General features: G+C 35.0%; 1 protein-coding gene and 1 long non-coding RNA gene across 18 annotated transcripts in view; one reads left to right on the forward strand and one right to left on the reverse strand.

The window, feature by feature from the left end:
* Positions 1–12,490, forward strand: part of KCNT2 (potassium sodium-activated channel subfamily T member 2) — a 147,299-nt gene that overhangs the window by 62,912 nt on the left and 71,897 nt on the right. For all 14 annotated transcript variants that reach the window (XR_010833067.1, XR_010833068.1, XR_010833069.1 and 11 more), the window contains one exon: positions 11,374–11,554. Coding sequence is in view for 11 of the 14 variants with exons in the window: in XM_048053619.2 (XP_047909576.1) it covers positions 11,374–11,554 (181 nt within the window). In the remaining 3 variants the exon portion in view is untranslated. The remainder of the gene's footprint in view (positions 1–11,373; positions 11,555–12,490) is intronic.
* LOC106041592 (uncharacterized) overlaps positions 1–12,490 on the reverse strand; it is a 259,478-nt gene that overhangs the window by 18,722 nt on the left and 228,266 nt on the right. The gene's annotated exons all lie outside the window — the stretch shown is intronic.

Consider the following 12,490-nt stretch of genomic DNA (forward strand, 5'->3'; position numbering starts at 1 on the left):
GCCTAGCTTATATGGGATCAGATATTTAGTAAATTAGATATGTTGTGGACAGACTGTCAGAACAGACTGAAGCTAAGGTGTTTTACCACCACAGATCCACACAAGGAACTGAATAAATCTAATAAGCTGCCATAAAGTAATATTGGCATCTGGGATTTTCCAGGAAGCCAAATAAATGGTACTGAAAGATATTACACATTTCAGTGACGTCTGGAAACACTCCTACCACAGGCAAGTTTAGTACATTATACATGTAAACATTAGAGAGGATACTTCAAGGACAGGAGCTGCAGGCTTGTTTACAAAAAATCAGTGTTTGTAAGGAGTCTGAAGTATACTTAGGCTAGGATGGACAGAAATGATTTTCCCTCCAGAAGAGAAAGTCTGCTTGTGGAGCACGACTAAGGTATGCACACTGAATTATTATTACAAGTTCTTTAATGTAGGTGGAGTATCTCTTGGGACAATCCTTCTATGCTGTTTTTGATTATTCTTTCACTGAACATCTGCTATTGCTCTCAGTAGAAACAGGCAGTGAATTAAAGGAGCCTTTGCCTAACCTAATATGGACATTGCCATTTTTTTCTGTCAGTACTTTAGAAACTTTTTCTCTATTCATCTAACTTGAAAATCATTTTGCCTGTTCTTACTAGATCTCTCCTTCACTATCATAAAGAGGAAAGAAGCAGGAGAAGATCCTTAAAGGATCCCATGCGAGTTCATAGATTTTTCTTCATTTTTGACTCTGGCAAAAGATAGGGTTGTAAACAATTTTGTCATTTAATGAAGAGGTTTTGGAGCATAATGAACTCTGCAGCTGTTCAAGTCAGTGACTAAACCTATTTTTAGTAAAATAACTCCAACTATTAGTTGCAAGATAATAACATGCAGTGCACAAAAGTCTGAGGAGGTTTTTATTGTTTTGAGAGATCATAAAACGGTATGAGACTTCAGCAAACCTAGGGCTTGCCAACCATGCAAGATAATTGGCTACAACTCTGGTTTAATCAGAAGGCATCAATAAAGAAATGTTTGGTTCTTGATATGACTGAAAAACAGTTTGACACAGTTTTTAAGAAGATGTTCTCAAAGGTGCGATGGACATAGCTATAGAACTGTCTGGGATGCAGACATCTACAAGGCCAGAACATAGTAAGTAAGAATCCCTGTGCTCTTTTCTGAAAGTAAAAATTTAGTAAAAACTGAGCACAGTGAGTAGCTGTACTTGGTGCAAAGTAGGAACATCTCCCTCCCCAAAGTTGAGGCAGAGTTTCAGCAGAGTTTCTACAGTTCATACACCACATTTTTGCACCTGCAGTATTTGACTTGGAGCTAACTAACATTGTTCAAAAATCAATAAAAAACTAGAATAATAGGAGAGGCTGTCAATGTAAATTATAGATGCAGAACACTTTTTCCATCTGGTAATGTCTGAAAAAACATAAGCGCCCCACAAAACCTTGATTCTCTGAAGCTATCCAACCTAGGTGATTCTGTGATTCTATACTTGGGAATACCATTTCAAGTAATTCTGAACGTATATTCCAAAGAGTGGGAAGTGTATTTGATGGCCTGCTTGATCTTCATGGCTCCTGAGTAGCTCAGACACACTGTTGCCACAGATTAACAACTACACCTGACAAAGATATAGAGCCAAAGATAACACGTGTGATGTTTAAAAACTTTCTGAGCGGTAATGAAGTCCAACGTTTGGAACATAATTTTGTCCTCTGATTCATGTGGCTTAGCAAACAGAGTTGTTAGAAAAACAGAAGCAGGAATGAAAAGTGATTGATGGATTCTGGAAAATAGAGCAGGCTTGTTTTCTTTTGTAATGTGTAGCTGTCCCTGGAACTTCAATGTGTGTAAGCCCACCTTACCTTCTCCTGAAAGGGGAAATAAGAGCCTATATGGATTTAATCTACCTATGCAATGGAGACAGACTTTTCATAAAGATAATCCTACCTGTTGTGCAAAATCTGGAAAGCAATGTTTAAACATGTTTTACTATGATTGACCTGCGTAACAAAAAATCAATTATTGGAAAAGGGCATAGAATATTCCTAGGTGCCAGCCCTCCCACTAGGCTGGGTAGTCCTCCTCCCACTTTTATTAACACCCCCCCCCCCCCCCCCCCATTGCTCTCAATTAATGCATTTTAAATGATTCCACGCCAAGAGAAAAAGCTTTGGTAGAAAAGTCTGAGTCAGTCAAGCTTATTTCATGACGTATTTACTATTTCCTTAGAAGTGGAGGATGTGAATTTGAATTCAGTCATAGAGGATAAATACGAAGCTGGATCTTCCATATTCCAGTGGCAATCTAACAAATAATGATTAGTTCCTTTAAAAATAAGCAAATAATAAAAATGATAAAAAGTAGTGCTTCCATAGTGGATATAACCTGAGTATTGATTTAGAGTTTTAAAAGATTGAGTTTCCATTTCTTTATTACTATTGTCTTCTCTTAGCCAACCTTCTGTGATTCAAGAATACGTTTTTTTTTTTTTTAATGCATCTGATTATTAAAATCAGATTTTTAAAAAGTTTAACAGGATTAAAAATGACAAATCTGTCAAGTACATAATCAAGCAACTTCTATGGTGACAGGGGTAAAATATCAGGCTTTGGAAACGCAAAATATTTTTCTATGAGTTACCTCAGAGCAATGTCAGATTCAGACAGATATCCAAGCAGTTTTAGAGGTAGTTTGCATTTTTTTTGTCATTTTTTACGTTGTCTTTATATTTATAAGGATTTTTTTATTACTTTCAACAATGATTTATGCTAAGAGGATAACTCTGGATTCTGTTCTGTTATTTGGGAATGAAATATATGCAAATCTGTCTCCAATTCCTATCCTGATTCTACATGCTGGGTTAGTTTCTTCTTATGTACATTTAGCAAATGTTTGGCTATTGAATCCTTCAATTGTTAATTTAATTTAAACATTTTGTTGGAAGAGGGAATATGGATGGTTTGCATAATGACTGTTACCCTCTTGGGAGTGTTTCAAATGTATTAGAAGAAACATTAAGCATGATTTTCCAAAGTACACCATATCTGGTGCAGATCACTTATTAAATTAGAAGTTTGCATTTGAATTTTCCAGCATAACATATATAGTTTCTGTGTATTGTAGATTACCTAATTTTGTTTCCTGAAAAAGGATAGGTATTGTAATATTACCTAATTCTGTAGATTTCCTAGTGGTTAAAGTATGACTTGCATGTTTCTGTTTCCTGAAGAGTGACTGACTCTTTGTGTGAGCAGTACAAAACCTCAGGCTCCATGAGGCTCTTAGCTGTAACAGTACTGACACACTGAGGTTGGAATGTCAAGGTTTACTTTGTTGACCATCAAAGCTCTGGGGCAGACTGAAAGCATACAAAAATACAGATAGCTCTCAGGACTTACAGACTGAAGCGTGCACAAAGCTTTTTATGGAAACACTCTGAGCTGAATGCTGCCCACAGTGGGACTCTACTTGAGCAGTCCCAATGAGCAGGGTTCTTACACTGCAGCTCCACAAAATGCAGCAGCAGGAGTAGAAAGGTTTTCACTCAACTTCAGCAAATATTTATATACACTTGTTCATTTCATAATATCCTATTCTGCTTAACAAGATGTTCTGCAGTTTCTGGAAGTCACATGGCGTATTAGTAGAAGTTTATTTTTGTAAGTTCAGCTTTTGTACCATTAGCTACATATAACTTCCTTGGGGAAGGAAAACACATTAGACATGGATAAGCAATAATACATCATCAGGCGAGATTGTTTTGGCTGGAGATAGAATTGGAACAGAAAATGGTTACCTTTTCAGCTGAAGAGAAATTCAGTATTTATTTCTGACATCATGGGATTGCTGTATAGAGTAAGACAGACAATTCTCCACCCACACCTCAGATTGTATTTACAAAGTCCTACAGAACCCAAGAGCTTGATTCAAAGCCTGTTGAAGTTATCTGAGTCTTTTTCTTCACTACAGTGATTTTGCGAAAAAGTAAGAGTGTTATATGAAAACATTTGCCTCTGAAAAGAAAACATTCAGGAAAAGTATAAAGACATTGATCTGTCTCATGAAGTGGAATTAGACTTGCAAAAATATCTGAGATATTGTGTCCAGTCAGTCTTAGAATATATTTCAGCATGCTCTACTGCACTCAGGGTTCAACTAAGAATAACAAGTATATTTCTTGACTCACTCAGTTTAAAGACAGTATAACAACCTTTATCTTCTTTCCAATCAGCATTTCTCCCTCATTTCTTTCACTGTCTTGTATATAATTAATCATTTCTGTGTCTTGGAAGTCAGTTATTCCTACAGCTTTAAAGCCTATTATATGGAATGAAAGAAGCAAATTGGAACTTCTCATTCTAATTCTTAAATTTAATATATTATATGTGATATATTTATCCAACCCCTACAATTATACTGTATATATTTGGATATTCCAATCCCTACAATTCTGTGATTCTGTGATATATTGTACCAGATTCTGTCATTTTAACATTTTGGAAATTGCAAATCTCTTTAAATGAGTCAATTTTGTTTTTCTATTTTAATGCTGTTTATGGAAAATTGATTTTCAGAAAATAAATATTCAGACAAAACAGATTTTACAAAAGACCTGAGAAAACATCACAGGGCTTGGAAAAAGTGAAGTAACTTCAGCAACTTAAAACATTAGCTTTGGAAGGTTTGAGGAGGGTAGAGATTTTGTTATTGGTCAGAGTATTTTCTGATTGTCTCTCTCTCTTCATTTACTTGCTATAGATTCTGATTGCTCCTTGTTCTTTTCTTAGCCTCTCCTTCATTACAAAAGAATCAGAGGCTATTAAAAGCATTAGATTATTAGATCATGCATAAAGTGGTTAGCAACATCTTCACCTTTTCTGACCGTAGGTTCAGACTGCAAAGCTCTGTAGTGTCTCATAGGAGATAATCAAAATTTGGAGGACATATGTTGTCATTCAGAAGTTAACATACAGTATTTCCATAACTATGATATAGTAAATTAAAAAGTCACTTTAATGTCATTCCAGTTACATCATCATTCAACACAAAGTTCTGTGAAGTATAAATTGAGCTTTTAATGATTCTGTGTATAGCAATTCTGAGCTATTCAATTCAATTCAAGCACTGAGAGCTGCTTTTCCAATAATGCCTAACTTTAAAGCATAGGAAAATACAGGACAAAACTGCATCTGTCTCTACATCAGTACCCTAAACAGCATAGCATACCCTACAGAGACAACTGAGTATGAAAAGTTATTTCCTTCAGTTCAAAGCAGGGCATTCTTCAAATACAGCATTAGTCCTAACATCACTTTTGATTCAAGGATTTTAGACTACTGCCAACTTAATATTAGCATTTTTTTCCCACAGTGAACTCCTTTTGCCAATTTCAGACAAAACGTCAGTACATTTATCAGAGTACTAAAATATAGTATACACCTTCTAAAGACTGAAGTATGACCTGTTGTAATAGCCACATTTTGATTTTGATTGCATTTTCTTTTAACAACCTGGGTGAACTCTTCCAAATCTTCGCTTTCTAATGCAGATAGTTACAGCCACTATAGCGGCAACATATATCTCAAGGGCCCGCCATGTATATCCTAGGAAGTTAACATGGTTGTTGTCGTCATTATTATGCTCTGTATTTTGCCCATAGGTATTTACTACAGTTGATAGTCTATCAGCAAAGGGTTCATTCCAATCTTTTTCATACAGAAAAAAAAAAGTCTGTGAAAGTAGCATCGGAAAATTTTAAAATAATAAAAATATTAATTGGCAGCACAGATCAATCAAGTAATTGTAATTTAATTTGTCATTTGTTGTAACGTCACCATTGCATATTCAGATATGTGGAAACTTTAAAGACATTTGGATGTGAGAAACTACTGATTTAAATCGGAACACTTATTTAACATGGGCTGCACAATTACTATATTTCTGAGTTATTTCAGATGTAACTTCTACAGTATCTAAGCACTGAGCCTGTACCACGGGATCTCACTGAACACATTACAATTTATCCCCAGCGAGTTCAACATATTCATTAGCTATTCCTTATAGCTAGCTACTTAAAACACTGTAGAAGTAATTAGTCAAGTTGAAGCTCAAAGTCCAAGGAAAACAATGCTGTTAAATGCCACCTAATCCTGAAAACACCTAAGCATCCCTAACTTTTGGCTTTAGCCTCTGATGCATTATTTTAGACCTCAAGAGGTGGTACCTCTAAATAATAATTTTTTGTAAAAGCGGAAATAAAGAAATACTAGATATATTTGGCACCACTGACAAATGAAAACACAAACCAATCTAAAATGATTATATATAAAAATAATTCACGTACAATACTTACAAAATTGCTATCCAAATTCTTGTGCCCATTTCTGTGTCATGCTGTGGCAGTATGTTAGCAACCTGATTTAATCTCAGGGATTATTTTACTCTGCAGTATTTATTTCTAACAGCAGGTGCTCAGATACAAATAGGAACTGGGTTTGAAATAAAAGAAGCACAAGTTTTCCTTATTCCTCTGATTTCCACCTGTCCAGGTGACTTGCTTAACAGCACTGCAGGAGCAACATTGTAATTTTATTCTTTTTATATATAAAATAGTTGGGTAATTGTAACTCTTTTTTTTTTTTTTTTCCCTCACAATCATAGAATATTTTGTTAAGGCATAGCAGACAGTAATCCAGTGTTACTGCAGTATGCTACTATTTATAAACTGAATCAATAAAGTAAAATTTCAGGCCCCCCAAACAGTTGTCTAGTTCCTTGGTATGGTCTAATGTCATAATGCCCTTTGAGTTCTCACTGTGGAGTGAGCTGTCCCCTCTTCTGTGCTCAGATTTTCCATTCCAGGTTAGTTCATTTCAAATTGGATTGCGTAGGTAAAACTTAGGATATGCAGAGTGAAGCATTAAGGTCCTGTGGTAAAAGAGGAACAAACCAAGCAGTGCAGACATTCAGGAAAAGGAAGTGGGCAAGACTAGCTTTATATTTAACTGGACTGTCCCTAGGTATAAGCTACAGCATCATCCTGTCTGTTCTGTTTAAACATCTGAGTTTCCTTACAGAAGGGCTGTCTTTTTAGCATGAAGCAGTTAGAAATTTGCATATCTGTGTCACACCAGTGTATTATCATTTCAATCTTAATATTTGGTTATTTTATCAGGACAGTTAAATACTCAACTAAGGGACGGGGGAGAAAACAGTAAGCTTCTGGTAGTAACCATGTTGTCATCAATCCTTTTGTATATTAACTTTTTATGTCTTAGAAAGTAATTCTTTTTTTTTTTTTTTTTTTTGAGGTAGTTTCTGTACTGTATGTGGAGATAGGTTATTTACAAACTGTTGTTAGTTTTGGCACACAAAATACTTGAGCAAGCAAGTATTCCCGGAATTAAAAAAAAAAATTCCAGTAAAATAAAGATTGAACTCTCAAAAGTTCAAATGATACCTAAAAAAACAAAACATGACTGATCTTCAAAGATTACATTTATATGTTTAAAATAACTTTTCTTCATGAGTTTGTAGTAAATTTGCTGACACAGCTTTTACTGTAGCAGACCCATGTTGTTGTTGTTTTTTAGTAATATAAATATCCTTTCCATTATACCAGCCTTATTTTGTTGTAATGGCTTGCTTAAATCCACTATGAGAAGACTGCTTGTTGGAATTACCGAAACCTTAAATTGATATAGAATGTGGTGAATTGGGCCCCCTATTTTAATTAGATGTTTTCTGTGTATTTATTATTACAGTGGTTTATTTTCTCTTAAAGTACAAGCTGGTTTAAGCATTGCTTTTGCTGGATGTTGCTTTCCTGATTGAAATTGTTATGTCTGTCCAGGGATGACTAAGTAGATCATTGTTTCTTCATGGCATGAAAAGGAAGGAGGACGTAAACAAGAATAAGGAGATACAAATGCCACCATACAATATCAAAACAGCAAAAAGAAAAACTCTGAGTTATTGCATATTACATTATGTTGGGAAATATGAGAAAGCAGAACAAGAACATGTGCTGGCTCTTTTAGCACATACACTATCGATGCATCTTTTAAAAATAATGCTCAACATTTAACAATTTACAAGAAAAATAAAAAGACGCTGATGCTATTATTCATATAAAGAATTAGGTTATAGTAAAAATGCTCAATAAATTTTGGGGAAATGGGGTAACTAATCCATGTGGGCTTGTCTTATTGGAAAGCCAGTAAATTTCCATTAGACTCCCTGTGCAGTATAACCAGGTAGCCCAGACAAGTAGGTACATGCCGTAGATACTGACTAATGTTTCTTCAGATGTACTGGTAGTGAGATTAAAGTACAAAATTCTTGGGTGAGGAGTAAGAGAGGTAATATTTAATTTGGAAATTAGATTTCCATAAAGCTCTCTCAAAAGTCACTTTTTTTGCAATTTTGCGATCCCTTCTTCTAAAAACAACAGGCAGAGCAGCAAAATGACCAGTGAAATTAAGACTTGGTAGACTATTTTTGGATTTATCATTCCTTTGCTTGCAGGGTTATTAGGGCCTCAGGTATAATCTGGTAGAACTGCAGATGAGGTGCAAGTAATTTTGAAGAAAAATAAATTTTTCAAGTTCTAAGAAGAGATTAATTTCTGGTTCAGTAAAGCTCCCATGTCTCACTGACTTTAATATTCATAGCTAAAAGTGAGAAGCACTGGTTTATGCCCACTGAGTTCAGCAAAAGACAACTTGAATCTACAACAGTTTGGCTAAGGCACAAAATAATTTTGACAGCTTCAAGGAATACGAATATAGAAGATTATACAGGAGTACAGCTAATAAAATGATGGGCTTACTAAATTCAATGGGCATTTTGCTGTTCATTTAGAAGAGGCTGGAAGGTTAGCCAGGCTATAATTGGGTTGGTTGGCTAAAGACAGTACATGAAGAATAATATTAATAAAGAGGATATCCCCTTCATAAAGCTGTGAGTTTTCCTATAAGCAAATTAGTAAAGATTTTTCTAAGGTTTTACAAAGTGAATAAAAAGTGAAGAAACAATTCACACTCCTTGAAAATGTAAAAAAACAAAACAAAACAAAAAACCACCACCACCACCACCAAAAAACAAACAAACAAACGAAAAAAAAACAGATTTTATACATTTTAATCCGTTCTGTTAGGTACAAAGGGTAGAATTGACCCTTTTGCTTATGCAAACACTAAGCAATTTCACAGGCACCAGCATTAGAGAAAATACATTGCTACCAATGATAGGATTATAGTTCAATGCAAACCTATCTGCAGATACTTAACACTCTCAGTGGAATGGTATAATAGTCCTGTTATGACCATATCACTGACTATGTATAATTGCTACTTTCCTGGCCATGGTGACTTAATTCCAGAAGTCAAGATTGTATTTTAGAGCTGTACCCACAAAAGACAACTGAAGAGAAGAAAACACACCAGGGTGTTCAGCAATAATAGCAAAAACAACAAAAAAATCCACCACAAATCTGTTTTTAAGATTACATATAAAAGTTATGTGAATAATGATATTAAAGTAGGTTATTTTTTGTGCTTGGATGCCTCTGCAGTGTACTCCATTATTTCAAATTGAGACTGGAATAGGAGCTAGCTGAAAAACTTCCTTCCCTGAGACCAAAAGAAAGTGTTCTTCATTAGCATGTTTCCAGACAGTCCCTCTGTTAATATTTTCAGGAACAAAAATATAATTACCAATTTTTTTCTAAGAAGGGAGGGAAAACAAAGAAACAAAGAAAGAAAGAAACAAACAAAAAACAAACTGGGAACATAGTGAAATTATGGAAGATCTAGATTACAACACCAGTGAAAAATGTGGAACAAATTGGATAGGGATATAAAAGTATCAGTTCTGACTGAAGGATGAAACTTATGCAAACAGAAAAAAAAACACCACCCTTTTTAGAACATTTTGAGAAGTGTGAAAACTACAAATGCTAGAACTGTGAAAAGGAAACTGGGAATTTGATCCATATGTTCTGGAAATGCCACTGCCCACTGCTAAATTATTTTTGGAGAACAGAATGGAGAACAGAAGAACAACTGCTAAAGCTGTTATAAACACAGGCTCTCCCTGGTGATGCAAAAATTTTACCATGGCAGATATTAATGAGTGACTATTACCATCTGGATATGGTATATAAAGAAATAATCTTTGGTACGTTCTAGAATAATAATTACCAAGGAATACGGTATTATTTACCAATTACCTCTCAAATTCTCCAAGAAGAAATCATTCAGCTAACTCCAAGGATAAAAAACCACAACACTATTCAGCATGGTACACGGATCAATTTTCTTCTTATAGGTGAATATAGTTTAAAAGCTGAATTTGTTTACATGATTCTACTGTCTCAATGAAGATCATATTTTAAGCTTGGAAAGCTCTTCATCATGGTATAGTTTTTCAAACTGAAGTATTTTTAAAGCATGCAAAATACAAAACAGCAGTAGGACCTCTAAACAGATTCTGCCACTACTTCTAAAAACCAAAAGAGCATTAACTTACACAAATCATTCTGATTACAAGAGAAATAATTACCAAGTAACACGTGGAGCACATTGATTTGTTCATAGAAATGTGTGACCGGAAGGAATGAACTTTATTTGTTCTGCTGTTAAAAACAACCAAGCCATATATTTCTATTCTGTACTTGTAGCAAGCAGGAACTTCATAACAGTTGGCACCTTCTACCTGAAGTTTGGACCTGGACACTTATTCCTCTGACAATTGGATAGCCTCCAATTCTCACATTCAGTTTATTCTAGACAGTCGGTACTCATTTATACCAACATTATCTTTCTAGTATGCAACATGTACTCTCATAACAAGTTCATTCTAGTAGCTCTTACCATACAAAGCAATATAGACCAACATAAAGAGTGATTTAAAGAAAGTATTGTGTACATTTTCTTGGCCATACCAGCAAACGCTCCCTGAAAAATTAAAAGATGCTTTTTAAAAAATTCTGAATGGTGGCAACTATATACCATCTGTTTTGTTCTGGTTTAGAAAGGAATTGCATCAATCTGTGATGTTCTATATACCACCTCTCCCTCACACCAGCCACTAAGCAAAACCTAGCAACAAAGTTCTATCATACCAAAATACTGAAAAAATATTTTTTTATTATAAATGATGTAAAAATTATAATAATAACAAACTTCTGGTTTGATACTCATTTTTCCTCTTTTTGAAAAAAATGTCTTTGCTGAGCAATGTATCCACTCTAAAATAAATAATTTTCTGCATATATAACATAATCATCAAACTTGAACTGAACCTAAGTGCAGTTTTTATCTTTCGTGTCTTTATTCATTCTTTTCTACATAGTATTTGTGGAATTCAGCATCTGGAACGAGCAGGAAACAGGTTGACTCTCTTTGACTCCCTTTATTTCTGCATAGTGACATTTTCCACTGTGGGCTTTGGGGATGTTACACCCAAGATATGGCCTTCAAAGCTGCTTGTTGTCATTATGATCTGTGTTGCTCTTGTGGTGTTGCCCATACAGGTAAATGTGGATTTTTTCTTCTCTTTAGAATTGTTTTTAAAACAAAACAACTGCAAAAAATACTGTTATTATTGCATATAAAATATCAGAAAACTACTATCTTCTATATCTTCTATTTATACTTTTGCCACTGTTTGTCCTCATATAGTTTAGATTTATAATGAAATACGGAACACTAAAATCAGTTTTCAACTGCTGGCAAAAGATATCAAGTACCACATAGCCCTTCTCTTCATCCTGAGATATGGGTTATTAATGGAGTGATTTAAAAAAGCAACACAAAACAAACAAAAACCAACCAAACAAAACCAACCAACCAACCAAAAAAACAAAACAGTAGCCAGCACTTTCTTTATGAGTATAACATTTCCTCTGCAGGCTCTCCCTGTTTCTAATCTTGGTTCTCTCCACTTCCTCTCTTACTCTTACAGCTCAGTGCTAACTTAAGAAAACCAACAACTCATTAAATCTGCAACTCAAGCAAATTCTCTTCATATCTGTGTATGTCAGTATACACAGAGCCAAACGCATGTTTAGAAATTTTTGATGCCTACATAGGCTTAGACCTTCTAACCCATTTCCACAAGAAAAGGTTGATTGATCCAAGTATTTCATGGAATCAATCAGTTTCATTAAATTTACCGAACATTTCGAACATTTGTCAGCTCATTAGCAAATGCTTGATGTCAGACACCCTCAGACTATAAGGCAGCACTGTCATGATGTTAATGGTCTGACATCTGGTGATGACCTAGACCTCCTGGACACAAAAGGGAAGTGTGAGGAGACACCATTCGTGCTTATCAAATCTTGCAGTAGGCCTGATAGACCTTGAAGCTGCAGTTTCTCACATGGCTATAATTTCCAGACTCTGCTGCTCTGATGGTGAACTAAAGCTTACTGTGAGCAAACACCACAGAATCCCTGGGAGGCCTG

The sequence above is a fragment of the Anser cygnoides genome, chromosome 8 (assembly GCF_040182565.1).
Source record: "Anser cygnoides isolate HZ-2024a breed goose chromosome 8, Taihu_goose_T2T_genome, whole genome shotgun sequence".
In the NCBI taxonomy this organism is placed as follows: Eukaryota; Metazoa; Chordata; class Aves; order Anseriformes; family Anatidae; genus Anser; species Anser cygnoides.